The sequence below is a fragment of the Mauremys reevesii genome, linkage group 25 (genome assembly GCF_016161935.1).
Source record: "Mauremys reevesii isolate NIE-2019 linkage group 25, ASM1616193v1, whole genome shotgun sequence".
Taxonomy (NCBI): domain Eukaryota; kingdom Metazoa; phylum Chordata; order Testudines; family Geoemydidae; genus Mauremys; species Mauremys reevesii.
Window position 1 is genome coordinate 5,449,541 of NC_052647.1, and position 27,966 is coordinate 5,477,506.

Sequence of the window (27,966 nt, forward strand, 5' to 3'; positions counted from 1 at the left end):
ATAGCAACCTGGATGGTGCTTGAGGACAGGCACCAACGTCAAGCCCCACACAGACAGTTTGCTTGTTAAAGAAGCAGCAAGGGGTTGGGGTGGAAAGGAACAGGAAGTTTGCAACTCCCCCTTTTAAATGCTGGCTGCAGTGTGCGGTGATCCCACAAACAGGGTGTGCCCGGAAAAGCGAGGTTGTGTGACCCAGAGTTCACCAAACCGGGGTGGGTTACTTGCGGCTTAGGGGCTAGCACTTATAACTTCCCCCAGTTCCCCTAGGGAACCATATGCGACATCACTCTCCTGAGGGTAAGAGAGGTGGAAAGGGAGCAGATGCTGCAAGCGTCTAGGTCCAGACCTGGCCCTTATGCTGCAATGCAGTGTGCCGCAGTGACGCCAGAAGAGTTAACACTGGAGCGGCATGGGAAAGTGTCCCACCATGGTGGACGAAATAAGGCATCTCTTCCCAGAAACCTCCTGCACAGGATTGCAGAGAACCTCCGGGAGAGCTTCCTAGAAATGTCCAGGGAGGATTCCCAGTCCATCCCCAGGCACATAAAAAGTCTTTTTCAGAGATCACCCTCTGCGTACTGTGGACTGGCCGCCACTAACTACTATCCCAATTTTTTAATTCAGATTAAGCATTAAAAATAATAATAGCATTTAACCCCTACAGTTTGGGACACAACTCCATTCCTGGCAGTTCATAATATGAGGCCAGATCCTCAGTTGGTATAAATGGGTGTTGGAGAAAAACTTAGTTTTTGCTTTTTTATTTGGGTGCAGCAAAATTAAATACTTTATTATTTTTTTTAGTAATTACAATGGAGGGAGAGAGTGCCATAGGACACAGGGTTGCCCCAGTTTTGGACAGGTCTTTTAACTGGTAAACAATTACAGCAAGCCTTTATACTTTTGTTACAGACAATAACGAGCAATAATACAGACAATAGAGAGCAACAACTACATTTTGTTTATACATAAGCCATTTTGCTATTTTGTTTGTTTTACTTTTAAGAAAAGCAAGCCTGCATATTTGGTTATTAGTTACAAGGTTGTAATAACTTTGTACACAGTTTTTTTTATGTTTTACACTATTTTTGCTTTTAGAAGTTTTACGTTATTAGGGTTACAGCTGGGCTAGCTTTTGCTAACTGACTGACATGTATTAAGATTTTTTTAAAATTTTTATTAATTTTTTTTTGCTTTTACACTCCCCCCTTTTGTACTTTTAGTACAACAGATATTTTTAAATTTTTATTTGCATTAAACCATGGATTTTTAGATTTTACAGCAGATATGTTAACCTTAGGGGTTTTTATTGGATGTAATGACAATGCATGATTAGCATGAACATGAAAGGCATTACTATTAGTACGTTTTTTACAACAACAACAACAATAACACAATTTGAAGCTAACTAACAATACTACAAACAATAACATTTTTATAGGAATAACATAATGGGGCTGTTGTACAATTTTAGTTACAAAGCACACGACATTATACTTAGTACATAAAGTAGACACTTTATAAGCTGTATGAAAGGCATTTTTTTTAGCTTGATATATATTTTGAAGTATGTGAATTTGCCCTTGCAATTTAGAGATTTTTTGAACCTTTGGTAACAATGAAAGCAAATTTTGAAACCGATTAGGCACTACTTTAGTTTAATTAAAATATACCTGAAATTGAAGAGCTACTTACAACATTTTATTTGCAGGCCAGTAAATAATATGATTGCCTGCAGCAGTGGTAAGTTTAATATGTATATTTTGCAATGTGGTGGCTTTAACGTACACACAGCTATTATTAGCTTGAAAAAAATGGGTGTCCCGTCAGGGTAGTTTTTTGACCTTTACCCTTTTAGCAAATATTGTTATAAACAGTGACAACTTTTTTTGGCTTTAGTTTATAGATACACTGAGCTGTGGTGGTTTTAACGGCTAAAATGTTTATTGACTTTTTATTTTTATTTAAAATGTTAGGTGTTATTTTAGGGGTACTGTTTATAAATTAGTTAGGTATACCAGGGTGGTTTAATTTTTTAGATGTTTTGGTAAATAATTTAGTTTTACATGCATTTTTTTTATGGACCCGGCAGGATTTGGTATGTGGGAGCCCACACCCCCCTAACCGGTCGAAATGCTTGGAAGGAGCACTGTGAATGTTTACACTTTCATTTAGAAAGTGTCCAAGTATGTTTTTATGACCATAGATTAGATGGTACTTTTGATGTGTTTGGAAGGGCAGTGGGCCAAGTTTGGTTTAGATTTTACTGCAATGCCTTTTTAGCCTTAGTGATATTTAATACCATTTTTGTTAGTAACTTTTGGGTTATAGAACTAAGGGTGGAATTAACATGTAACTTACCAACTTCAGCCTGTACTTAAGATAGCTGAGCTTTAAAAATAAGGCTAGTGGCCTTTTTTAGTTGGCCCAATTTTTTATTATGTTTTTGGCTTTTAAGAATATTTTAAATGGCTACTACATTATTGGCCCCAGCCCACAGGGATTTGGTTTTTTTTTTTGTTTGTTTAGAGGAAATAACCCAGGCTTTTTGTTGTACTAATTTAATGGCAGCCCCTTGTGAGCAATTTGGGTATGTAAAAGTGATTTGAAAACCATGAAAGGGGAATTCACTGAGCCGAAACGGACTTTACGTGGGTGTCACAGGGTCCGCACAGGTTTCCGCCTTCTCACCCTGTGCTGAGGCTGGTAAAATAAGAGTCCTCACGCCTGCTCCTGGGGTTTCACCCTTGTGCTTTATGTTACAGGGCCAGCGTGAGTCCCCTTTATCCCCCAACACTTATCCCCTTTCCACCCCGTTCCAGGGTCTCTTGGCCCTTGAGGCTCCCTGCCTGTGGTGAGGAGACAGAGCTGTAGCCTCCTGACTGAGTTGGGTTCAGGGCTTTTATAGCCCGCCCAGCCTTCAGCCCAGCTGTCACTGCCTAGCTCAGTCTATTGCGGTGAGCCAGCCCTCGTCAGGGCCCGCAGCTGGGCTCCCTGCTGGCTGCTTTGAGCCTCTGCCCCTGGCCTCTGCCCGAAGGCAGGGCTCAGCCAGCATTTCACCCCTGCCCTGCCTCAGTGGGCAAACCCACATGTGTGTGCAGTGTTTTTCCTCAGGGAAAGGTTGATCTATTTGGAAGAAGCACGTCTGTGACACTGACCAGAGCTGTTCCTCTAGGAGGGGCCACAAGAAAAGGGGACCTGGTAAGACCCACACATGAGAGTGATCCTAGGAGGAGGAGCTTGAGTGTATTTCTTTGTCTCTCTTCACCTTGAGCTCATGGACACCTGGATGGGAGGACTGGAGAGCCCCAGGTCCTGAGGACTCTCCCTTGAAGACCCTCCCATATGGGACCATCGACAAGGACCCGGGCCGGCTCCAGGGGTTTGGCCGCCACAAGCAGCCAAAAAAAAAAAGCCGCGATCGCGATCTGCGGCAATTCAGCGGGAGGTCCTTTGCTCCCAGCGGGAGTGAGGGACCCTCCGCCGAATTGCAGCTGAATAGCTGAAAGTGCCGCCCGGCTCCAGAGTTGCCGCCCCAGGCACCTGCTTGATAAGCAGGTCAGGAATCAGGGCTTGCAGCAGAGCCAGTCTCCAGGCAACCTAACGAGTGCAGCTGGCCTGTACCAAGCTGCCTGATTGGTGGGAAGGGTCAGCAGACAGGCTCCTAAGCCCAGCAGTGGCAGTTCAGTAGCTGCTCAAAGCTTCTTCCCACAGCTGTGATAGCTCCAGCCTTGGTGCAGCCCTGCTCCTGGCTTGCCTCTCTCCAGGTAACCTGGTTCTGACCCTCAGCTCCGATTCCTCATCTCCAACATCGGCTCCGACCCCGATTCTGACCCTGGGTTCCGACTCCTGCCTCCTGCCCCTGGCTCTGACCCTTGGTGCTGGTATTTGGCCCCTGGCTCTGACCTGCGGCTCCGGTTCTTGGCTACTAGGTCCTGCTCTGACCACTAGACCTGACCACCCACATCCTGCTCTCTGACACCGTCAAGCACGGATAGTCATTAGCCACCTCTTCCATCTTCTTCCTGTGTTAACCCTGTTACTACGGCACCACCTGGAACAGAACTGATGTTCTGTCTGCGTCTCCAAAACGACAGCTGCTGACAAGAGCTACAATCACAGCTGAGACTTGGACATCACCATCTCACGCATAGGGAGACTCACTGTGAGCTGGATGAAGATCTGTTCTTCTGTTTGTTTCTGTTAAGAAGAGCTACTGCTCAGAAAGTGACTAAGGCCTTGGCAACACTTGCGAGTTACAGCACAATAAAGGAGCCCCAGGCACCCCAGCTCACTCCGTGTCCACACTGGCCAGGCACATAGAGCGCTCTGACTCCGCTGCTAGAGTTCTCCACCTCGGCGAGTGGAATGACATTTGCTGCTCCGCCGCTGGAGCACCCTGGGGCCAGTGTGATTCGGGTGTTGCATTACTGCGCTCTGATCGGCCTCCGGAAACGTCCCATAATCCCCTTAAGTCAAGTGGCCACTCTTGTCATTGTTTTTGAATCGCTGCAGGAATGCGGAAATGCCCTTTCAAAGCTCCCTTTCTGACAGCCGGCTGCTTATCTGCCCCAAGACAAAGCAACCAGTACGGTGGAATGCTGTGTGAGCGAGAGAGGCGGGAGGGAAAGGGGGGTCTGCTGCTGTCTGAACTTACAAGAACAAAAACCCCACTCTCTCTCCCCTCACACACACACACACACTCCCGGTCACACTCACCCCACCCCCATTTGAAAAGCCCATTGCAGTCACTTGCATGCTGGGATAGCTGCCCATAATGCACTGCCTCCAATGTCACTGCAAGTGCCGCAAATGTGGCCACGCCAGTGCGCAAGCAGCTGTCAGCGTGGACAGACTGCGGCGCTTTCCCTACTGCGCTCTCCGAAGGCGGGTTTAACTCCCAGCGCTCTACATCTGCACATGCAGCCAAGCCCTCAGGCGTTACAGCTGCACCACCTTAGCTGACTGCTTATAGCAAGACTCAGTAACACCCCCAGGCCACTGGCATCTCTGACCATTACGTCAGCAACCAGCCACTCAGTATGGGCACATCTTCAGTTTTACTGACTGCAGGATTAAAAAGGTAATTTTGTGACCAGATCCTTCACACCAGTTAATTTGAACAAGAGGGAAGGAAACTGGCCAGAACAGGGAAATAACAGATAAGTTAACAGATAAAGACTCTTTAGATAAGTTAGATCTATGCAGCTCGGCAGGGTACACCCTAGAGTGCTTAAGAAACTAGCTGAAACAATCTCTGAACCATTGGCAATGATCTTCCAGAACTCATGGAGGATGGGTGAGGTTCATAACAAGGGCAAACTTCAAAAAAGGTACAAAGGAGCTCTCAGGGAAGTACAGACAGAGAACCCAACTTCAATACCCAGAAAGATACTGGAACAAATGATTAAACTGCCAATTTATTAAAACCTAGAGGATAATAAGTGATAAGAACAAGTCCTGACAAACAAACATATTTTCCTTCTTTGATTGGGTACCCAGTCTAGTGGATGCAGGGAAGAGGTAGACGTGATGTATCTTGAATTTAGTCAGTCTTTTGACACAGTCCCGCGTGACATTTTCCTGCTCAAGCTAAGGAAATATGGACTAGATGAAAGGAGGGTGCAAAGCTAGTTGGAAGTCGTTACTCACAGGGGAGGGATGGGGACTCACTGGCTTGGCAGCAGAACTGCAGAAAAGGGTGTGAGGTTTCTGGTGAACCACAAATGGAAAGTGAGTCTACAGTGTGATGCTGTTGAAAAAAGACAAATGCCATTCTGGGATGTATTGACAGGAGTGGGGTGGGTCAGAGATGGGAGGTGACTGTTCTCCTCTATTCGGGGTGGGAGAACCGTGTCCAGGTTTGGGTGGTGCGCTTCAGGAAGGATGAGGACAAATTGTGCAGAGTCCAGAGGAGAGCAACAGAAATGATCAGAGGTTTAGAAAACATGACCTGTGCGGGAAGGCTGAAAGAATTGGGCATGTTTTGTCCAGAGACAAGACGGCTGAGTGGGGACATGATAATAATCTGCAAATATGCAAAAGGTTGTTATAAAGAGGAGTGTGATCAATTGGTGCCCATGTCCACCAAGGGTAGGACAAGAGGGAATTGGCTTAGTGAGCAGCAAGGGAGATTTAGGTTAGATATTTATAAAAACTTTCTAACTCTAAGGATGGTTCAGCACAGGAACAGGTGACCTAGGGAGGTTGTGGAATCTCTGTTTTGGGGGGATTTTAAGAACAGGCTGGACAAACATCTGCCAGGGATGGTCTTGGTGCACTTGGTCCTGCCTCAGCACATGGGGAAGGATTTTTTGACCTCCTGGGGTCTCTTCAACTCCACATTCCAGTGATCGTGTGAAGTGATGCTAGGTCCTCTGCACTGTGGTTAGTTTCGCCCATAGGTACTCAGCAAGGAAAATGCTTTTGGGGCTGGGAGAAGTGGTAGGGCGGAAGGAAGGAGAGCAGGGCATGCTGGGAAGACGGTGCTTTCCTGTGTGCAGTGCTGTCAGTTGATACGATATAATACAACAGGACATGAGTCAACTTGGCTTCTTGTCTAATTTCTCCAAGATAAGGAAGCTGCAAAGCTCAAAATCCTCAGAATTCGACCTGCCCTGACAGCGTCTGAGCCACCATGGGAACCCACGGTGACGTGTATCCATTGGGTGAGTGGAACAAAGTCCATGGGCTGAACTCAGGTGGGGCTAGGAGAGTGCAGAGGGGCCCACAGGTCTGTCTGCACTGGGGCTGGAAGGTGAATGTTCCAGCTGAAGAAGACAGAGTCGCGCTAGCTCTCATCTAGCTAGAAATAGAAGTGTCGCTATGGGGTGGGAGAGGCTGGCCGCCCGGTGGTCTTGGACAGGATCATAGTCGGGGCAGGGAGCCTCTCCTGTTACTTGCCCAAGCGCAGCCACGCTTCAATTTTTGACATGCCAGCTGGGTCAGAGCAAGCCCTGGTCTGTCTCCCTGAGCTAGAATTTACACCTAGGCATACGCTACATTGGTGTAACGTGCAATTTCCTCTGCTATCTCCAGTGCTCACGTTGCACCAGCTGAGACTCCCTCCAGACTCACTGAAATGCCCTTAGATTTACTGGGCCAGATTCCTGGGGCTGGCTGAGATGGGCTCATCTGAGATGGGCTCCCTATGAGACCAGAGTGTGGAGGGGTCCCAGATGGCTTTTCACCACGTTCACAGCTACTGAATCCCAGGGGATAACTGCAGATCAGTCTGGTCCCTGGAAGCAGAGCAGCCCAAAGCCTTCCCTGATTCATCCCCAACTGTCCATAGCCCCAAGGGACCATTCCAGCAGCTGGCAAGAGCCAGAGTGGAGGAGTACGTTGGCCACACCGCTCACCTCTGGGAATGCCCACTGTGCCTGGGGGCTGTAACACAGATCCAGTACACAAGGGGCATTTCCAGGTAGCTGGGTGAGGCAGCTTTCTGTAGGGGCACAAAGCCGGGGTTCCGAAATATTACTACAGTAATAATAGTTCTTAATGAGAGAATTGACTTCATTGGGTTTACAGCAGAATCACAGTGGGGTAAATAAGCAAAATTTGGTCCAGAGACAAGGGCCAGGAGCCATTTCTCTCTCTCTCTCTCTCTCTCTCTCTCTCTCTCTGTTGCTTATTTCTGTCTATAACATCTTTAAAACACATATTTAGTTTTTATTTTTCTCAAGCATTTCTCCTCCTCTTGCTGGGAATGGGCCATAGAGGATGGATCAGTTGATAATTCCCTGTTCTGTTCATTCCCTCTGGGGCACCTGGCACTGGCCACTGTAGGAAGACAGGATACTGGGCAGGATGGTCCTTTGGTCTGACCCAGTAGGGTCGTTCTTATGTTCTTATGTCTTTCACTTAAAGGAGCATTTGCCTGGCTTTAGATGCCGTCAGGGCTAGAAGCAAACCTAGGACTCCTGGGTTCTATCCCAGCAGTGGGAGGGGAGTGGGGTCTAATGGCTAGAGCAGAGGAGACTGGGGACCCAGACTCCTGGGTTCTATCCCCACAGCTGGGGGAGGGGTGTTGGTCATGAGTTCTTGTCTAAGTGGCTGGCTGTACAAAGGGCTGGATCCTGTTGGGTGCTCAGTGCTGCACCCCTCTGTGCGTGCTATGCCCTGGGTGGGGTGGAGGTGCCACGCCTGTGACACCAGCAGAGAAACCTCATTTTCAGAAATATTTCTGTCCATGTGGTGCCAAGTGATTAATAAAATGGAGCATTCCTTGCCCTGCTTGGCCCTGCCAGTCCAGCCACCCTCTGGGGAAGGAGGGAGGGAGAGGGAGACATCAGTGCTGCCCTGGGTCTGTGCCCACCCACCTTCCCAGAGCTTTGGGGGGGTCTGGTTTTTAATCCAGACGTAGGTTCCTGAAACAAGAAGCCTGACTTACAAAGGGGCTGCGATTTGTAGACAGGCAGCGCCGTCTAGTCAACAGGGTGTCGGGGTGGGAGTCAGAACACCTGGGTTCTTTCCACTGATTTGGCAAATTGCATCCCTGCTCCGTGCCTCAGTTTCCCGACTTGCCTTTTGTCAGTTGAGACTGGGAGCCCTTTGGGGCAGGGGCTGTCTCTTGCTGTGGGTCTGTGCAGCCCCGGGCACAATATGGCCTCAATTTTGGTCAGGGCTGACAGTCGCTACCGTAATTCACTTAATAACGACCATTCTCAGATCCTGCAGAATCTGGGCATAACCAGCCAGGCAGGCCAGCTATTTTAGGAGCCTTGTTGTGGATTTAGGTGCCAGATTTTAGGTGCCAACATTTGGCATGTGGGTCCCCAGCTGGGCTCTGGATCCTGCACTGCATGTTCCAGCTCAGCTCCCGTTGGAGGCAGGCACTGTCCGGCTGGTGCAATGGGCTCAGGATTGGATCCAGGGGTAGTTTGAGCTCCTGTAGCTGCTGTTATCTTTGATGCCTCCTGAGACCTGTGTGGCAGAGCCCAGCTGGCAGCAGCTCTGTGGCACAGGTGCCCGAGTGGTTCTGGGACTACGCTGGGATGGGGAAAATCCAGGTTCAATTCTCAGCTCTGGCCCTGAATTGCTCTGTGCCTCAGTTTCCACAGCAGTAAAATGGGGCAAATGGTTCTTCTCTTGCCTTGTCTGTTTGGGTCATTGGCTCTCAATACCAAGGCTTGTAGGTGTTGAGTTTGGTACAATGGGGCCTTGGTGCCACAGCAGTATGGCTAATAAATACCAGCAGTGACAGTAGAATTGGTGCCAGCCATTTGTTTGATCAGTGGCTTTGTTTTTTGTATTTGATTTCCTGGTTTCATAAAGCAGCGGGGAGCTGGGAGCCAGGACTCCTGAGTTCTCTTCCCAGCTGCCATTTGCTCTGAGACAGTGGGTGAGTTGTCGCTCAGTGCCTCAGTCTGCCCACCTGTAAAATGGGGCTGGTGGCAGCTCTTTCTCAGCAGTGGGGCCGTGCGGGCTGTGAATGCCCATGAGGCGCTTTAGGGCTGGACAGGGCCAAAGTGCCGCCAACGCGCCGTCAGGGAGGGGCCAGCAGCGCTCGTGTCCGGGTGTCGGCCTCGGCCTAGCAGCATCTCTCCCCATCGTCCCTTGGCTGGCAGGGCTGAAACGCGAGAACTGACGTAGCGAACGTGTCTAGTCTCACCAACGTCTCGAGCTACGGGCCTGGCTGGGAACTGAGCAGCCGGGATCTGTCGGTAGATTCCTCCTTGGCCTGTCTCCTGTTTGCCAGGGGCCGTCGTTCTGGTACAGTGGGGATCAGGCCCCTGTTGTGAGATGCGGGGGACTGGGCAGAAAGGCAGCTACAGTATCATGGGGGGGGGGCGCATTCTCCGGATCCCCGTAGGGTTACGCAGTAGCAGCGAGATGCTGAGGTGACAGCGAATCCTGGAAACTACCCAGGGCAGAGGAAAGCACAGTGAGGCCAGAGCCCAGCTCTCAATACCAAGGCTTGTAGGTGCCAAGCTTGGTACAATGGGGCCTTGGTGCCACAGCAGTATGAACACACGTGTGTGCCCAGCTGGTGTGAATCGGCCTCCTTCCACTGAGCTCAATGGAGCTAGGCCGGTTTACACCCACTGGGAGACCCAGCACTCTGGGTGTCCTTGCACACCTGGGCACTATCACCTGGGTCCCTTGCACCAATCCCCAGCCCCTGGGTGTTCTTGCACACCTGGGAACTAGCACCTGGGTCCCTTGCACCAATCCCTGGCCTCTGGGTGTCCTCGCACCCCTGGACACTATCACCTGGGTCCCTCGGACCAATCCCTGGCCTCTGGGTGTCCTTGCACACCTGGGGACTAGCACCTGGGTCCCTCGCACCAATCCCCAGCCCCTGGGTGTCCTTGCACACTTGGACACGAGCACCAGGTCCCTCACAACAACTGCCGTAGGGCCAGGCTCCCTAGCGGGACAGGCTCTGTGCTCAGCACTTGTAGCTGGGATGACCTCAGCGAGCCCTGTTAGCAACTGGCCCCACTGCCGCCCCTAACGGCTCAGGGCTTTCGACACCGCTTGAGTCCTGCCCTTCAGAGAAGTGGGGGGAAGTAGCCAGGAGATAAGTGGCCTCATGAAAAGGGAACCGATAAAACCCCTAGTTACCCCCCAGATGTTTTCACAACAGAGCCGGCCTTGGCGCTTCCCCCAGATCCCACGGTCTCGCTCCGTGGGGCAGCCCCCCAGCTGGGGTGACAGCCTCACTTCATTGGCCTAGCAAACTACTGCCCCCCTCCCTTCTCCCCATACACCCTCCCCTGCCCCTCTGCTTCAGCCCTGGGTGTTGGGTCTCTAGGTGCAGCCCATCTTTGGCCTTTCTACTGAGACTGGGTCAGGTCACTTCCTCTCGTGCATTAGGTGTATTATGGTAGCAGCTACAGACCCCAGACTGAGATGCGGGGCCCCATGTGCCAGGTGCTGCACAAACTGGGGCAGTCAGCTTCGAACCACATAAGATGCTCCTTAACACCCCTGCATCCCTCCCCCCCGCCCCGGGCTGGGAGGTAAAACTCTGCAGATAAACTGTTGAACTCTGGGGCTGCACTGACCAGGGCCAGAGACTTTTGGGGTGTTGGACTTTTGGGTGTTTTTTCGGGTTGCTGGACTTAAGAGGAGTGAAGTTCTGGAACAGCCTTCCAAAGGGAGTAGTGGGTGCAAAAGACAAATCTGGCTTTAAGACTAAGCTTGATAAGTTTATGGAGGGGATGGTATGATGGGATAGCCTAATGTTGGCAATTAATTTTGGCAATTGATCTTTGATTATCAGCAGGTAAGTAGGCCCATTGGTCTGGGATGGGATGTTAGATGGGGTGGGATCTGAGTTACTACAGAGAATTCTTTCCTGGGGGCTGGCGGGTGAGTCTTGCCCACATGCTCAGGGTTTAACTAATTGCCATATTTGGGGTTGGGAAGGAATTTTCCTCCAGGGCAGATTGGCAGAGGCCCTAGAGGTTTTTCGCCTTCCTCTGCAGCGTGGGGCACGGGTCACTTGCTGGAAGGTTCTCTGCACCTTGAGGTCTTTAGACCATGATTTGAGGACTTCAATAGCTCAGACATAGGTTAGGGGTTTGTTACAGGAGTGGGGGGTGAGATTCTGTGGCCTGCGTTGTGCAGGAGGTCAGACTAGATGATCATAATGGTCCCTTCTGACCTTAAAGTCTATGATTCTATGATGCCAGGCTGAATACTCTCTGCATGGGGGGGGGGGGGGGGCTTTGAAAAATTTGCATCCCAGTCTCAAGGGTTTGTGACATTCCCCCTAGAGGAGACAGATCTTTTATTCTGAAGTATCCAAATGAATGTGGGGCCAGAGACAGCACTCAGTGCTGCATATGCCAGAGGAGGAGGCAAGGAGCCCGATTCTCCTCTCCCTCCAGGGAAGGGTGTGGGGGATGGAGAGACGTCAGTGGAGGAGCAGGGGTTGGTGATGGTCTCAGCCTGGGGTGGGGAGAGGAGGCCCCGAGCCTGGGGGATGGATGGTGTTGGAACCAGGGGGGAGGGTATTGGGTCCTGCAGTGGGACAGAGGGGGCTGTGGCATAGATCACCCACACACCGCACCAAACAGATCCCAACCCTGCAGTCAAACTCGGGCACAACCCAGCAGGGGAGGGTAATGCACAGGGAGTCCAGGAGGGCCTGTTGTATTCATTTAGCTGGAATATACGGGCCTAAGGTGTTAGCAGAACTCAGCCGTTGGCCGACATTAAACAGCGCTAACCCGGCCTGCTCGCTTCCCTTAAAAACCTTTTTAACCTTTGATCAAAGACAAAGGGAAGAGGGAAAAACCAGGGAAACCCTTTGAACGGTAAAGCACCGAGCCAGGCTTTCAGTCCGCCAGCCTCCCTTGGGCCCGTCCCCTTGAGCTGCAGATTTTTTAGAAGGAACCCGCCCCCCTTGTGTGACAGGCTCTTAGCAGGGCCAGATTAATCATTTGTGAGCCCTGGCTCCCGGACTGTGGCCCTGCCCCCTGCTCCGCTCACGCTTGGCTGCAAGGCCCCATCCCTGCTCAGCCTCTTCCCCTCCAAGGCCCCCCACACCGCTTGCACGGTTGGGAGGGAGCAGAGTCAGCGGCAGGCAGGGCCTCGGTGAGAGGCCGGGTGGGGATGGGGCGTTGGCGCAAAGTGTGGGCGGAACACAGGGGGCAGGTGTGATGAAGTGGGAGGTTTCTTGTTTTTTCCATGGTTTGCATGCAGAGCGAGTGGGACTCAGTTTCCCTGGGTGTTACTGGTTTAACGAGGTGAGGGGAGAGGGAGTTTGTTGTTCCAGAGGACCGGCGACTGAACTTGGGACCCCGGCCAATGGCCTGGAGAATGGACATCCCAGCAACTGGTGACCTGGGGTTGTGGTCACCAGGAGGCCCAGCTCAGAAGTCGCAGCCAGTTCTGGCCAGTGGGAGGACAACGGGCTATGAAGAGAGGACCCTGTGACCTGACCAGCTGGTTCCAGCCAGAGGACAGGAGATGAGAGGAGGCCCAGGCAACCCTGCTTACCTGGAGAGAAGACAATGGACAGAGCCGAGGCTTGGGGCCGGGGATATCGGATGCCCAGCTGGGAAGCAGGGGAGCTCTGGGCTGGAGAGAGAGAGCAGGCAGAGCCCACCTGGATGCAGGGGAGACTGGGATGTGCTGTGCTGAGGGAGGCCAGGCCCGAGGGCCCTGAGTGTTTCCTATGCCGTGTTCAGACACTCAATAAACCCTCCTGTTTTACGCTGGCTGAGAGTCGCTCCAGTCTAGAGAACAGGGTTGCATTATTCCCTCTGGGAGTGGAGGCCCTGGGGGTCCAGAGCACGTGGACTCCTTGAGGGGGCCCACGGTGAGAAACAGGTGTGCTAAGGCTCAGAGATGTGCAGTTCCAGGAGCTGGAGAGGTTTAATCCCTGAGAGAGACTGGACCCCCGAGAAGGGTTGTCACACTGAAGGGGATTCCCCCCAGGGACTCCACGGGACCAAGAGAGGGCACAACCTGTGAGTCCGTGACAGCAGGGCCACAGTCCGGGTGCCGTGGCCCCTTCTAAGTGTGGGCCCGGCGCCATTGTAAACCCGGCACTGTCTCTTAGATGGTATCAGAGCTGGTAACAACCATCCTGCTGCTGAGACAGGCTGGAGTGGCTGTTGTTACAGTCCGACCTGTTTCATCCCAGCTGGTGGTTGGGATTAGCTGGAGCCGGTAGAGGCGACATCATCTGGGTCCTTTTCTCCAGTCCCATCTGGTCAGGATGTCTCAGGCTCAGGATGACAAAGGTCTCAGGTCCCAAAAGATGTGGGGGAGGGGAGAACCATGATGGTGAAGCTCGTTCTAGAAGCCTAATTTTCTCCCCAAAGTCTCTTTCAGGTCCCCAAAAGGGAGCAATGGGTGGAACAGTCCATCCCCTCATTCCTTTGACCACCAAGTAGGTTTAATCTCCAGCACTGGATTCACTCCTTTCTGGTTCCACACATGTCTTGTTTGCCAGTCGTGATCTGAACCCAGTCGGTGAGTTACAGCAGGAGACTCTTTCGTTTGGACTAACTCCATCTGTCTCTCGTTTGGGACCTTTTCCCATCAACCCTGGTTACTCTCGGTCATTGTACCATCTCAGGAACACTCACAAACTTTTACAGCTGCGTTCACAGTGAGGGTAAATTTGTCAGGCCAGTTATTCCGACCGGGTGCAGCAGGAGATAAGGATGAGCATTACGAATGCACCGTCCAAGTTCCCCTTTCCAAAGGGCCGTTACACTTTGAAAGTGACTGTAAAAAACCTGCTCCCAGATGGGCTCCCTCATCCCTATGGGTATCAGAGCCAGAGCTGCTGGCTGCAGGGACTAACCTAAGCCATTCCTGCTTTTCCCTCTCATACGCCCAGCAGAGCCAGCCAGGGCCTGTTCTGGTTCAAGCCTCAGCAGAATTGTCACCCAAGTTCCTGTTGCAGGATCTTTGGGCTGGATCCCCAGCTGATGTCAAGCGGGATCACATGGATCACAGCTGCTGTGCACCAGCCAAGGTGCTGGCCCATTCCTGGCGCTGGAAATCACTGACCAAAGAAATACATTCACTACTACAGGTGCTGACTCTGTGGGTGCTCTGGGGCTGAAGCATCCATGGGGAAAAAACAGTGGGTGCTAAGCACCCACCAGCCACCCATCCATCAGTTGTTTGGCCACCCTGCTGCTGATCAACTGTTTGGCAGCTGGCAGGAGGTTGTTAGGGGATGGGGCGGAGCAGGGGTGGGATGAGATGGGAAAAGGGCGGGGTCTTGGGGGAAGGGGTGGGCAGGGGTGAGAATAGGCGGGGAGAAAGGCAGGGCCTTGGGGGAAGGGGTGAAGTTGAAGCAGGATCGAGGTGGGGCACCCACCTGGAAAAATTAAAATCATTACCTGTGGCACTACAGTCAAGTCCTGGCTCTTCTCTCCCAGCAGACACCCCTGGGCTCTGCAGTCTGGTGGGAATCCACCTCTGGCAAGATAGTTTCGTGTTCCCAGCACCCCAGGGAGTCTGACTACCCTGCCCAGAAACCTCCTCTCTTATCTGCCAAGCAGCTCTGCTTTCTGAGCCCTCCTCAAACCTCCCCACCATTTGCTCCTCATCGTCCCTTCTCTGTGCTGCTGCCCCAAGTCCCTCCTGCCCCCGTTGGGCAAAATTCACCCCAGGGGTGGGGCAGGGCTAGCCCTTGTCACTGTTGGAGACCTGGAGTCCTGCTCCAGCCCTGCACCAGGAACTCCCACTGTTCCTTTTTTCCCGTCAGGCCCAAACAGCGCCAAAGCCTCATGCCAGCTCTCTGCCCAGGGGTCATTACACCCCAGGGAGAGGATGGGCTGAGTGTTCGTACCTGCTCCCTTTGGTCGTTGATCACCACCAGATCAGCATTCTGGGCTAAGCAGGAGTTTCTCGCTGCCTCCCAGGTCTGGTTAGCCTGGGAGAGAAGGTAGCACCTCCCTTGGTCCTGGTCCCAGCCCGACTGGCACCAGGGAACACCTGCCGCAGAGAACACAGCTGTGAGCCCCTCCCCCGTTACTCGCCAATGAGGGGCCAATCCCCTCTCTCACATGCCGATGAGGGGCTGATCCCTCTGCCCCATGTGCCGCCGATCCCTCCCTCACACGCGCCGATCAGGAGCCTATCCACCTCATCTCACGTGCCAACAAGGGGCCGATCCCCCGACCCCATGTACTGACAAAGGGCAGATCCCTCCCGCTCACGTGCTGATGGGGGGGCCGAACCCTGCCACGCCAGGTGCCGACGAGGGGCTCATCCCTCCCCACCACATGGCGATGACGGGCCAATCCCCCCACCCAACGTGCCAATGAGGGACTAACCCCCCTCCATGCGCCGACGAGAGCCCGATCCCACCCTCCCCACGTGCCGGACAGCAACCGATCCCTCCCCACACGCACTGCTGAGGGGCCAATCCTTCCCCCCCCAGACAAAGAGCACAGGCCAGACCACAGCAGGTGTGGGTATTCCACAGGAAACCTAAGCCACAGGTGAAAGCAGAAGCTACAGGCGGAGACGTGGGGCACAGGCAGCCCCTCCATCCATCCTTATGGGCTCTGCTCTCACAGGGCGAGTGGCAGGGCCCCATTCCCAGGTTCCAGCCCCCACCCCTGGCACTAATGGGGGATTCTGCAGCCCCACACCCCAACTAGGGGGGACCCCCCACCCCAGCTAGAATGTGACACTGCATTTGGATTCTCCCCACTCTGCTCTCACCTGCTGTGCTCCTCTGGGTTGTGGGGCCAGGGTCTCCTGGCTTGGTGGGAGAAGGGGTGGCCTGTGAAACTGAGCATGGCCTGACTTGCATCCGACCAAGTGGGTATTCACCCACGAAAGCTCATGCTCCAAAACGTCTGTTAGTCTATAAGGTGCCACAGGATTCTTTGCTGCTTGAGCACGGCCTGTGTTAGTCTCAGGGCCATTGATAGGATACACCCCCCCACCTCCGCAGGGTGCTGATCACCGCACCTCCCTGCACTCCAGAGGGTGATGCTGCAGCACCCCAACCCTGCCTAGTGCCTGATCCCCACCTCCCTGCATCCCTAAACCAGATCAAGACTTTCCAGCATCTTTCTCCCCCACCTCATCTGCAGGCTGAACCACCCCTGATCCCTACATTCCTAAACTGGAAGGAGACACTGCAGCACCCCTGACCCCTGGGTGCTCATCCCCCTCCCTACGCCCCATGTGGTGCCATCCCTGTTCTCAGGCCACGGGCTGGGACATTAAGGAAAGGAAAACTAAGAACATTCAAGAGGAGCCCAGCGAGCTCCTCCCATTTACCCCTGACCTTACCTGCCGAGCCCCTCTTGGTTGTGGGGCTGGGGTCCCTGGCCATGTCTGAAGATGGGACCATCTAAGAAACTGAGCAGAGCCCCAGCGTGAGCCTCAGGGCCATCACCCGCTTCTCCCAGTGGGTGGGTTGGCAGCTTCTCAGTCCGGTCTGTCAACTCTGTCAAATCCCAGCGAGGTGCTCCCCCAGCCCATTGGGGCTCTCATCTCCTTGGGGCAGGGATGAGCAGGATTTGGGGAGGGGAGAATCTCAAACCTTAATAATAATGCCTCCCCCTTCTCATCAGTACAGCATACAAAGCACTTTGTGAAGGGGGTCAGGCTCATGAGCACCATTTTATAGATGGGGAAACTGAGGCACAGGGCATTGCTGTGACTTGCTTAAGGTCACAGAGGTGGAATAGAACCCTGGTCTCCTAGGGCTTAGTCCCATCCTGTCTCTACTAGTCCATGCTGTCTCAGAAGGTGCCTAGCTCTCACCAGACCAGCTCTGGTGGGGGTAGGGGGTCCAGGTCATGGTGGCTACTCACGGTAGAGGAGGACCAGGGTCATCAGGAGCAGTTTGATGGCCACGATGATCAGGGTAGGAATCACCAGCTGCCGGTTCGTGAGAGGGGGAATCTGGAAGGGGGGGAAATGGCTCTGATAATCCTGTCCTGGCCAGACCCTAGATTTTACCCCACCCCCAGCACTGAATGGGACACACTTTCAATCAAGCCTGACAATAATTAAAGGGGCAGGGATCGGTGTGTAGCATCTTTAGCTCAAAGAGCTTTTCTCCCCGCTGTGTCTCAGGCATTTGAGTTAAATGTGCACCCACAAAAATGAAAAGGATGAAGCCAAAGGGACAAACTCTGCTCCCAGTTACACCATTGTAAATCTAGCCTGAAGGCAACAGTGTGACTCAGGATTTACACTGGTGTAAATGGGAGCAGATGTTGGGTCAAATAGTTTCCAAACCTTTGGAGGAAAATAATCACGTCACTTGCCAGGCAGTGAAGTTTCCCCAGGTGTGACCCTGTCAGTCCTGCCAGCTCCCCACTAACCCTTGGGGCTTCTAGGGATGGCAGGGTAGGTGAGACCCCCATTTCTGATCTGGTTTTGAAAAGAGGAAAAAAACAAACTGCTTTTTGAACTTTCTTCCAGCACCACAAAGGAGCAAAAAGGGAAGGAACCCAACTGCCATCCCCAGGAAATGAGCAACACATGGAGCAGCAGGTTCCTCATCAGCCAGCAAAGGAGCTGGTTTGTCTCACCACAGAGAGGGGACAGACCCCAGCCCATGTTCCTGGGTCCTCCTGGTCCCACTGAGGTTCTCCAGGTGCGTTGGGCATCTGCTCTGGGTCCCCTCGGATCTCTCAGTCATGCAGGCATCTTCCCCTCTGGGGCCAAGGGTAGAGGACTGGGTGGGTGCCCCGGGTGCTCTGCTGTTATCTCCCGCTGGGCTTCCTGCCCCATAACGCAGTGGCTTATACACGCATGACTCTAGTAGTCCCATGGTGCGGCCTGCGTGGGCAATGTCAGAGCACCGCCCATCACCCTACCTCCTGCGCGGGGCGGTGGTGACCCTGAGTGAGTCACACCTTCAAAAGGGGAAGAGCCCTGCTAGGTCCCATCTGGTCCATCATCCCAGAGCAGGACTGTTCTCCCCAGGCTAATTTTAAAGATATCATAACCAGGAGGGTTGTCGGGATCAAACCCTCAACCTGTAGCAGTGATATTCAGACCTCAGGAGCCAAATTAGCACTCAGCATTACCCAAGAGAGCCACAGTAGGGTGAATTCATGGTTTCATTTGCTAGAGGACTCTATAATCATATTTAAACAGTATGTCAGTTTTATATATACTTGTCACAGCACAATGATTGACCAAGTATCACCATTTTCATAGAATCTCAGAATCATAGAATCTCAGGGTTGGAAGGGACCTCAGGAGGTCATCTAGTCCAACCCCCAACTACAATTGGTTAATTACATAGTAAAAGCATCCTGGTAAGTTAATAACTTAGACTGGTTAATAATTATGGAAGCAAGGTCTGAAGCAGCTAGTGATGAGCTGCAGGGGGTGGGGAGGAGGTTTCAGGGCCAGACGGTCTTTACATAGACACACTTTCGGCCTGGGTATCAGGCAGACAGAGCTCCATTGCCCACATCATCCGTTTTGGCTGGTGCTGGGTTACAAATGACTTTAGAACACAGGGGACTGAAATATTTTTATCCTGATTGTAAGAGGAACGGGCAGCAGAACAGTGCTTAGCCGGCCCTGGCTGACGGGGTCCCCATCCGCCGAACTGAGCTCACAAAGCAGGGGGTCGGATGCCAGAGCCAAGTGTTGAGGGAGAAGGGACAGGGCTGGGCCAGGCCAGTTTAAAGATAGAGGTACCTAGACTCCATCAGGTCCACGGGCTGCTTAGATCTGTTGTGGGGCAGCATTTCTGTGGAAGAGGCGGCTCGGCCTGCACTAGCGGTGAGGATCCCCCACTGAGGTCACAGTAGAGAGGCAGGAGGCAGCAGAAGGGGACGGCACAGGGCCGGCGGCGACGGAGCAGATGGCACAGTGTGGTGAACGGTGACACGAACAACAGCAGCAGAGTGAACGACACGCAGCAGCAGCAGCAGGCAGTGAAGGCATTGCTCAATTCCCCCCCCCCCCCCCCGTGTGAACGCATGTGAAGGCACCGCTGGGCTCTGGGTCTCCACAGACCAAGGACAGCAGCTGTGAGTGGGGTGTGGCAGAGGATGAGGGGAGTGCGTGTTAAAGGGACATTTTTTTGTTGGATTTTCACACCATGGTGAAAAACGGAGGCAAAGGACACGGCCCAATGTCCTCTGGGGTGGGAGTTTTGCTCATGGTCAGATGTGTTTGAATCATGGCTGTGGTGTTTCCCCCAATTAATGCCGGGTTCCTTCCCCCTTTTTATTAAATGTTCTCTGCCACGCACAGACTCAGTGCTCATGAAAGGGGAAGTGTTGCCTCTTACAGGCACCCCGTAGAGTTTGATTTTCCCAGATTACTGGGTGGGGGCTGTGGATATTAAACCCAGCCCTGGTGGCTGCCAACTCCAGCTGGCAGAAGGGCACAGTTCAATCACACCGTGTTTTTCTGAGTAAGGGTTGCCAGGTGTCTGGTTTTCAACCGGAAAGTCCGGTCGAAAAGGGAACCTGGCAGTGTCTGGCCAGCAGTGCTGACTAGCCCCTGACACTCCAGTTAATCGCAATAAGCAGCCTCCGCCACCGGGGGCAGGACGAGCAGAAGCTGCTGGAACCTGGAGGAGCACATGGGAACGGGGGAGCGGGGTACTGGCTGCTCCCCTGTCCTGCCCCATTCACTCCCTGACCGCAACTTCCCCGCCCTCATCCTGCCCTACTCACCCCCAACCCCAGAATGCAGCTCCCCCTCCCCCACCTTACTCCACTCAGCCCCCAACCCACAGAGCGTGGCTCCCACTTCCCCATCCTGCCCCACTCACACCCGACCATCGGAGCTCGGGTTCCCCTCCCTCATCCTGCCCCACTCACCCCAACCCCAGAGCGCAGATCCCCCTCCCCTTCCCCACCCCACACAGCCCCCAACCCCCCGAGCGTGGCTCCCCCTCCCTCATCCTGCCCCACTCACCCCAACCCCAGAGTGCAGATCCCCCTCCCCTGCCCCACCCCACTCAGCCCCAATCCCCAGAGCGTGGCTCCCCTCCTCATCCTGCCCCACTCACCCCAACCCCAGAGTGCAGATCCCCTCCCTTCCCCACCCCACTCAGCCCCAATCCCCAGAGCATGGCTCCCCTCCTTCATCCTGCCCCACTCACCCCCAACCCCAGAGCGCAGATCCCCTCCCTTCCCCACCCCACTCAGCCCCCAATCCCCAGAGCGTGGCTCCCTCTCCCTCATCCTGCCCCACCCACTCACCCCCAATCCCAGAGTGCAACTCCCCTCCCGGCCCTACCCCACTCAGCCCCCAACCCCAGAGCATGGCTCCCCTCCCTCATCCTGCCCCACTCCCCCCCCCCGCCCCCAAGCCTGGATTCCCCCGCCCTGGCCTTCCCACTCACCCCCCAACCCCAGAGCGCAGGTCCACTTTCCCCATCCTGCCCCTCTCACCCCCAACCATGGGGCAAGGCTCCCCCTCCCCCATCTTGCCCAACTCACCTCTTGACCCCTGGAGCGTGGCTCCTCCTCCCCCATCCTGTCCCAATCACCCCCCACCCCTGGAGCAGCACTCCCTCTGCCCCGTGCTGCCCCACTGACCCCCCACCCCGTGGCCCTAGAGCATGGCTCTTCCTGCCCTGTCCTGCCCCACTACACCCCCCAACCACCGGAGCATGGTTCCCCCTCCCCGCTCCCCCTCCTCCACTCACCTCCCCACTCCCAGAGTGCAGCTCCCCTCCCTGTACTGCCCCACTCACCCCCACCCCTGGAGCATGGTTGCCCCTCCCTGTACTGCCTCACTCACCCCCAGGTCCCCAGAGCATGGCTCCCCCTCCCCCCCACCCACCCGACCCATGGAGTGCAGCTCCCCCACCCCCAACCAGCCCCAATAACCCCACCCCCCCCGGGCACCGCGTGAACGATGGGTTGCCAGGTGTACAGTGCAGGGGTGGAAGGCAGCAAAGTCTTTTAAGTGGGTGGATCCGTTTGGAGGCGGGTCCACCCTTGCCCGAGGGCTGGGCAAGAGGAAGTCACCCACGTGCAGATGGTGAGCGCTGCTGCTCGAGGAAAGGGCCACCCACTGGGACTGCTCTGAGGGGAATCCAAGCCTCAGCACCTGAATCTCCGAAGGGTTTCAAGCTCCGGAAATCTGAACAGACACCAGCCACTGCCCCAAACCTGGGGTGCACAGTAAAGGCACAGATGTTCCCTGTAGCTCCCCCTGCCGAGCGTTGGACCCAGCTGTCCAACTGTCTGCTCCCCTCTGGCCACAGCGCTGACCCTTCAGACTCCCCTGTACTTAAACCAGCCTCCCCCAGAACTCCGCCCAAAAGGTGCCACGCTTCTGACCTACAGTTTAACCCTCTCAGGGACCCGCCTCTGTTGAGAAGCAGTTACACACGCACACACACACTCACAGACACACACACACGCTAACAGACACACACACACACACACATGCTCTTTGTTCAGTCTATCAGCTTATGTTCATTATATTTAATCATGTAAAGCCCAGGAGAGCACAACTCACTCAAAGCAACGAGAAACCGGGGCGGGGGGGGGGCGAAGTTAATATCTTTGACTGGACCAACTTCTGGTACAAGCTTTTGTGCAACTCAGAGCCCTTCTTCAGCTCTGGGGAAGGAAGCAGAGCGAGCAAAATCCAAGCTGGCACAGATCGTTAAGCAGAAGGGGTCATACGCGGTGGGGGCGGTCACTGGAAATGAAGGGGGCAATTGGGGGGAAGAGTGTTATGCATAAAGGGTTTGAGGTGGGCAGCACGGTGTGTTACAAAACTGTTGTAATGAACCATAAAACCAGCGTCCCTGGTAAGTGCATGGCTTTTGGTGTCTAGCAGCCTCGCCGTTTGAAAGCGTTGTGCCGTTTGCCTTTGAGGACAAGTATGGGAAGGTCAGCTAGGGAGCGATCGCTCTGAGAAAAGCGTTCCCGCACGGGCAAGACGGTGGTTTTGCCTTTGATCATTTGTCTGTGTGAGTTCATTGGCGAAAATGAACAATCCACGTATAAAACAGCCTAAAAGCAGATGCTAAATAGTATAGTCAATGGCTTGCCCGCGCTTTGGCTCGTTATGAAATATATTCAAGAGACCAAACAATCAATACCAGTCAAGTTTATTGCTAAAAGCCAGTAATCAATCACGGGTTTCAGAGTAGCAGCCGTGTTAGTCTGTATCCGCGAAAAGAACAGGAGTCCTTGTGGCACCTTAGAGACTTAGAGCTTGGCTACACTCGAAACGTCAAAGCGCTGCTGCGGGAGGCTGCGCAGCAGCGCTCAAGTGAGTGTGGTCACAGCGCCAGCGCTGGGAGAGAGCTCTCCCAGCGCTGCACGTACTCCTCCTCCCCGTGGGGATTAGCTTGCAGCGCTGGGAGCCGCGCTCTCAGTGCCGCAGCACTGTTTACACTGGCGCTTTACAGCGCTGTATCTTGCAGTGCTCAGGGGGGTGTTTTTTTCACACCCCTGAGCGAGAAAGTTGCAGCTCTGTAAAGCGCCAGTGTAGCCAAGGCCTAACATTTATTTGAGCATAAGCTTTCGTGGGCTACAGCCCACTTCATGGGATGCACAGAATGGAACATCTAGTGAGGAGATATATATACACACATATACAGAGAGCATGAAAAGGTGGGAATTAATTGGCCTCTCAGAGTTGGTAAGACAACTCCCACCTTTTCATGCTCTCCGTATGTATATATCTCCTCACTAGATGTCCCATTCTATCCCGCCCACGAAGTGGGCTGTAGCCCACGAAAGCTTATGCTCAAATAAATTTGTTAGTCTCTAAGGTGCCACAAGGACTCCTGTTCTTTTTGAGTAATCATATACTACAGGAAGAAAGGTTGAACAGTATTACCAGTTTCTGGACAGCCATATAATACAGCACCGGGAGGGGTTATCCCATCACTAGAGGAAATCCACCTCCCCGAGACGGGTAGCGCTAAATCAATGGAAGAATTATTCCACCGACTGAGCCCTCCACACTGGGTGTTAGGTCATCTTAACTACATTGCTCGGGGGGGGGGGGGAGGATTATTCACCCACATAGGTGGGTCAGTCTGATTTTCTAGTGTAGCCCAGCCCTTAATCTGGTGCAAGGTGGCTCTGTCCCCGAGAAAGCTCCCCACTGGGTGTCCCTTTCCAAACTCCTGCTTCTTTTGTTCTGCCTTGTGGTAACTTTCCATTACTTCCAAGCCTCCCTCACCTTGGACAAGAGCAGAAAGCAGCATCTCCCAGGCAGAGGAAACACATTGTCCCACGGTGTTTAACGTAATGTTGCATGCTGGTCCGTCCCCATTGTGTCTGGCCTGGCAGAGACATGCCGACCCTGCTACCTCCTGGGGCATCCACACAAACATAGGCATTCCATGACCCAGTCATTTCATGGTACAATGTCATACAATCATCCAAAATTCAGAAGTGATACAGCAGGGAGCAAGGGGTGGGGCAGGGGGGCATGGAGCCTTTCACCCCACGTACCTGAGTTTGAGAGGGGAGCCATCCACCCAGAGCCATTGATTTTCCACTTTCTTGTCACTCAGCCCCAGCCAGTATACCCGGGACTTTGTGCGGTTCTTCACCAAGAACGCCTGCAATAGACAAGAACAGACTAAGGGGCTGAATGGGTGGGGGACAGGCCACGCACTCTGCCAATGCCAGGAAGGATGGCCTGGTGAGCAGGGTGCTGACCTGGGACTCAGGAAACCCAGGGTCAAGTCCCAGCTCTGCTACTGACTCCCTATGTGGCCCTGGCCAAGTCCCTGCATCTCTCTATGCCTCAGTTTCCCCCAACTGAACAATAGCCCTGCCCCTGAGGGTGCTAGCAGGATAACAAGATTGAAGTGTGACATGCTGGGGGACAGGGGGAAGGAGCTTAAATGTCATAGATATGTCACCACCTCAAATCCAGCTGGGACTGAGGGCTGTTCCTGGGTGGTGGGTGAAAGGAGTGGGTGTGGTCTCAGTCTAGATCTCAGCCTGAGCTTGTGGGGGGATGGCTGCATGCAGGAAACATAACCTGGTGTGGGGGAAAGGTTCAGGATGGAGCCAGTTAAGGTTTGTCTGGGTGATTGCTTGAAAATACCCCTGCAATTCCCTTCCCCACTGAACTGGGGAGCTGCTGCAGGGGGGGCGCCTCAGGGTGGGGGAGGCAGGGAGCCGCCGCAGGGCTCGGGGACAGGGGAGGGCAAAAGGTGGAAGTTTCGCCTACGGCTTGAAACATCCTTGCACCGGCCCTGCTCTCACTGAGAACAACAGAGAATCCCGCAAGGGGAGCTGCCGTGTGCCGAGAGCTTTCTTGAGCATTTGGCCCTGCGGGCCCGTGTCTGCTGCCACCTCCCTCTGATTGCTGCCCTAGCATGGGCACGGCAGCTGGCACTGTGCTCCTCACCCACTCTTTTCTGTAATGCTGTGATGTCCTCTTGCATTTTACTGTGAAGCTCCTTCACAACGGCCAGCTCCCCAGACACCGAAAGATGGACAGCCTCTGGATTGGTGGAGGAAAGGAGGTTAGCAGCCAAAGTGCAGCATTGTCATCTCAGAGCTTCTTGCTCAGCCCCCAACATTGGGCCGCTTACAGATGCCACGGGCCCTGCTCGAAGTCTCCTCTGTGATGGTTGGAACCTGGGCCCCTGGCAACAGTCAGAGCAGCCTCTGGGCTGCTCTAACTCACGCTCTGCCTCCTCTGGGAAGCAGGGAATAACCATGGTGCAGCACACTCCAGCCAAGCCCCTGATCCATCCCTTACACCAGGGGCTGGGAGCCGGATGGGTGCAGGGCTCTGACGCCAGCTCCACACCAATCTGTGATTCCCCCCTGCCCAGGGCACAGGCAATTTCCATCCCCTTCACACCACCTGTGGCCCGGTGTGACACAGGATTGGTCCCTTTAGGCGACTGCAGAGGGACAGTCCCAGGCTGCTTAAGTCCTACTTAAAGACCCCAAATAGGGCTTTGGCAGCCCTTGAGCCAGGTGCTGGCTCCTGGGCAGCCGAACCAGCTACTTGAGAATTGGTAACAAAGTTATTTTCTGTTCGTGTTTCTTTAAAAATCGATCACTCTGAAGGGTTTTTAATTGCTTCAGCGCTAATTAAACCATCGACGCTCGCCCCTAAGAGTTCATCTAAAACGCTTCAGGACAGCCACTGTTCAGCAGAACCCCACCAGAGGTGGGTGGGTACCAAACCTACAGAACTGAGCAATGTGTGAAGGAGGCAGGGTCGGCCAGTGGAGAGAACACTGGCCTGAGGCTCGGGACATCTGAGTTTAATTCCCATCTCTGCTACTAACCTGCTGGGTGCCCTGGGGCAAGTAATTTCCTTGCCCTGTGCCTCAGTTTCCCCATCTGTCAAATGGGGATAATGATACTGCCCTCCTTGCAAAGTACTTTGAGATCTACTGACGAACAGCAGTATACAAGAGCTAGGGATTATTATATCTTCCTTGCCCTCTAGTACCCTCTACTGTTTAGCTGTGTGTTGTAGACCCTATACTGCTGATGGAGATTCTTCTTAAGATCTGCCCTACCCCAGCCTTTGTATTGGTATAACTCTTTCATTTAGGGATATGATTCTTTTTTAAACTGGTCTAGGTATCCCAGTACAACCCCTACAGCAGATCCAGTTATACCGAGTCGAAGGTGCCTTTTACAAGTCGAGTGTATTCCCTCCTGTGTAGGAATGGCTGTGTTGGTGTAAGTACATTTATACCAGGATAACTGGATCTCCACTAGGAGGATTGTACTGCTTTAAATGGACCAATATAACTCGAGGAGCACAACCTTTGCGTGTAGCCCAGGCTCAGCTGGAGAGGTAGGGACTGTGCTTTCAGAGCAGAAAGGAGATTCATAGAGGGGCAGGGCACAGGGAAAACCCCTCCTGGCTTCTGGGGGGGGCAGGATTTCACCCACAGATGTTAAGGCCAGAAGGGACCGTTCTGGGCATCTGGGCTGGCTCCCTGCATCGCCCAAGCCAGAGAAAGTCAAAGACCTTCTCTGCATCGTCCCTGCAGTGTTCTGAGAGCCCCAGCTGGGCAGGCTGGGGACAGCCACAGAGCCCTCAGTGGCTACAGACTCTCCATGCCATGGACACCTGGGTCCTGAGAGGTGACTTGCTTAGGCTGAAAGCATTTTGGTCTGTGTTTGTACAAGCTGGGGCTCCTCAGAGCTACCATAAAACACCTAATCATGTACAGCGCCTGCCACACTGGGGTCCTGGGCCATGACTGGGCTCCAAGGAGCTACCATAATACACCAAATAAAAAACTCACCCAAGTCCATAGCCTCAGGTAGATACAGAGCCCACAACCGTGACCTCGCAGTCCCTCACTCTCACTATGATGAGAGGCAGAAGCGTCTCTGTGATTCTCTCACCTACTGTTTTCTGCAGTGCTGCAACCTCTGCTCGGATCTTCTCCCAATCTGCTTGGTTCTGGGACACTGCAAACAGAAATGGCCTTGGGATCAGGAGAGGGGAAAGGTTGCCACAACCAGGCTGGTGTCCTGAGTGGCCATGTGCAGCGTGAGGAGCCCGCCTGTAACGCTAGGGGATGGCAGCAACTGCCTGTCTCCATGGAGAGGAATACGTTGGTAATGGAGGGTTTGCTGCTGACTGCCAGCTGGATCTGTGTGAGTTCCCAATGTAGCCATTTTCATGCTGGGATCCCACATCAGTCAAAAGCCTGAGGGATGCTGTTAGGGTTGCCACCTTTCTAATTGCTGGTAACTGAACCCCCATGGCACCTCCCCTGCCTCACCTCTTCCCCAAGGCCCCATCCTTATCACTTGCTCCTCTCCCTTCCTGGATCCTCCCACCTGCAGATAGGAGGCTGCCCTAGCTGAGAAGGAGCTGGGGCTGGCAAGGGTTAATTGTAGAATCTTATGGTTGGGAGGGACCTCAGGAGATTATCTAGTCCAACCCGCTGCTCAAAGCAAGACCAATTCCCAACTCCCCCACATCCATCCCTAAATGGCCCCCTTAAAGATTGAACTCACAACCCTGGGTTTAGAAGGCCAATGCTCAAGCCATTAAGCTAGCCCTCTCCCTCACCCTGTGACAACCAGGCTTTTGGTTTGGGTGCCATTTAGGGTTGCCAGATCCTGAAAACCAGTCACCTGACAACCTTTAATAGGCCCGGCACAGAAGCCAAAAACCAAACTGTCCGGGTGAAAACCAGACAGGTGGTAACCCTAGATGCCATGGGATTCAGCATAAGGATTGATTCGCAGCTCCCAGCTACAAACGACCAGCAAATCTACTGCAAATGGGAGCAGCTCATGGTATGGTGGGAGGCCCTTTAAGAGAGGCTTCAGGTCCAGCTCCCCTCCATTCCTGCTTGTTGCCCAGAGTAGAGGGATTCTGGGAGTTCAAGTCTAGAGAGATTCATGGGAGTTAGAGGCTGACAAGGCATGCTGGGTAAAGTGCCGTGGGGATTGTGACGCACGGCAAGAAAGGGTTAAACATCCTGCAAAATAAATATCCCTCCAAAGAGACCTGGGGAGATAAGGTTTGTGTTTTTATGTATTTACAGATGTAAGCAGAGTCTGAATGAGCTCTCCCCTGCCATCTAGTGGTGAGCTATGGGAA

General features: G+C 53.4%; 1 protein-coding gene and 1 long non-coding RNA gene across 2 annotated transcripts; one reads left to right on the plus strand and one right to left on the minus strand.

The window, feature by feature from the left end:
* Positions 1-13,960: 13,960 nt before the first annotated feature.
* LOC120391421 (C-type lectin domain family 5 member A-like) lies at positions 13,961-18,179 on the minus strand. Its single transcript, XM_039515100.1, has 4 exons — positions 17,988-18,179; positions 17,262-17,352; positions 15,275-15,420; positions 13,961-14,066 (listed from the first exon to the last, which is right to left on the minus strand). Exons 1-4 carry the CDS (start codon positions 18,063-18,065, stop codon positions 14,061-14,063), a joined length of 321 nt encoding a protein of 106 aa, XP_039371034.1. The 5' UTR covers positions 18,066-18,179; the 3' UTR covers positions 13,961-14,060.
* A 567-nt stretch (positions 18,180-18,746) lies between these two features.
* On the plus strand, positions 18,747-27,941 carry LOC120391464. The gene is made up of 3 exons (XR_005591339.1): positions 18,747-19,448; positions 26,770-27,008; positions 27,911-27,941. It is a non-coding gene; the product is annotated as an uncharacterized LOC120391464 (long non-coding RNA).
* Positions 27,942-27,966: the final 25 nt, after the last annotated feature.

Coding starts and splice junctions, on each gene's coding strand:
- LOC120391421 (XM_039515100.1), bottom strand. CDS start 18,065: ATGCCCAACGCACCTGGAGAACCTCAGTGGGACCAGGAGGACCCAGGA. Junction 17,353..17,987: donor GGGTCTGTCCCCTCTCTGTG/GTGAGACAAACC, acceptor CCCCCCTTCCAG/ATTCCCCCTCTCACGAACCG. Junction 15,421..17,261: donor GACCCTGGTCCTCCTCTACC/GTGAGTAGCCAC, acceptor TCTCTGCGGCAG/GTGTTCCCTGGTGCCAGTCG.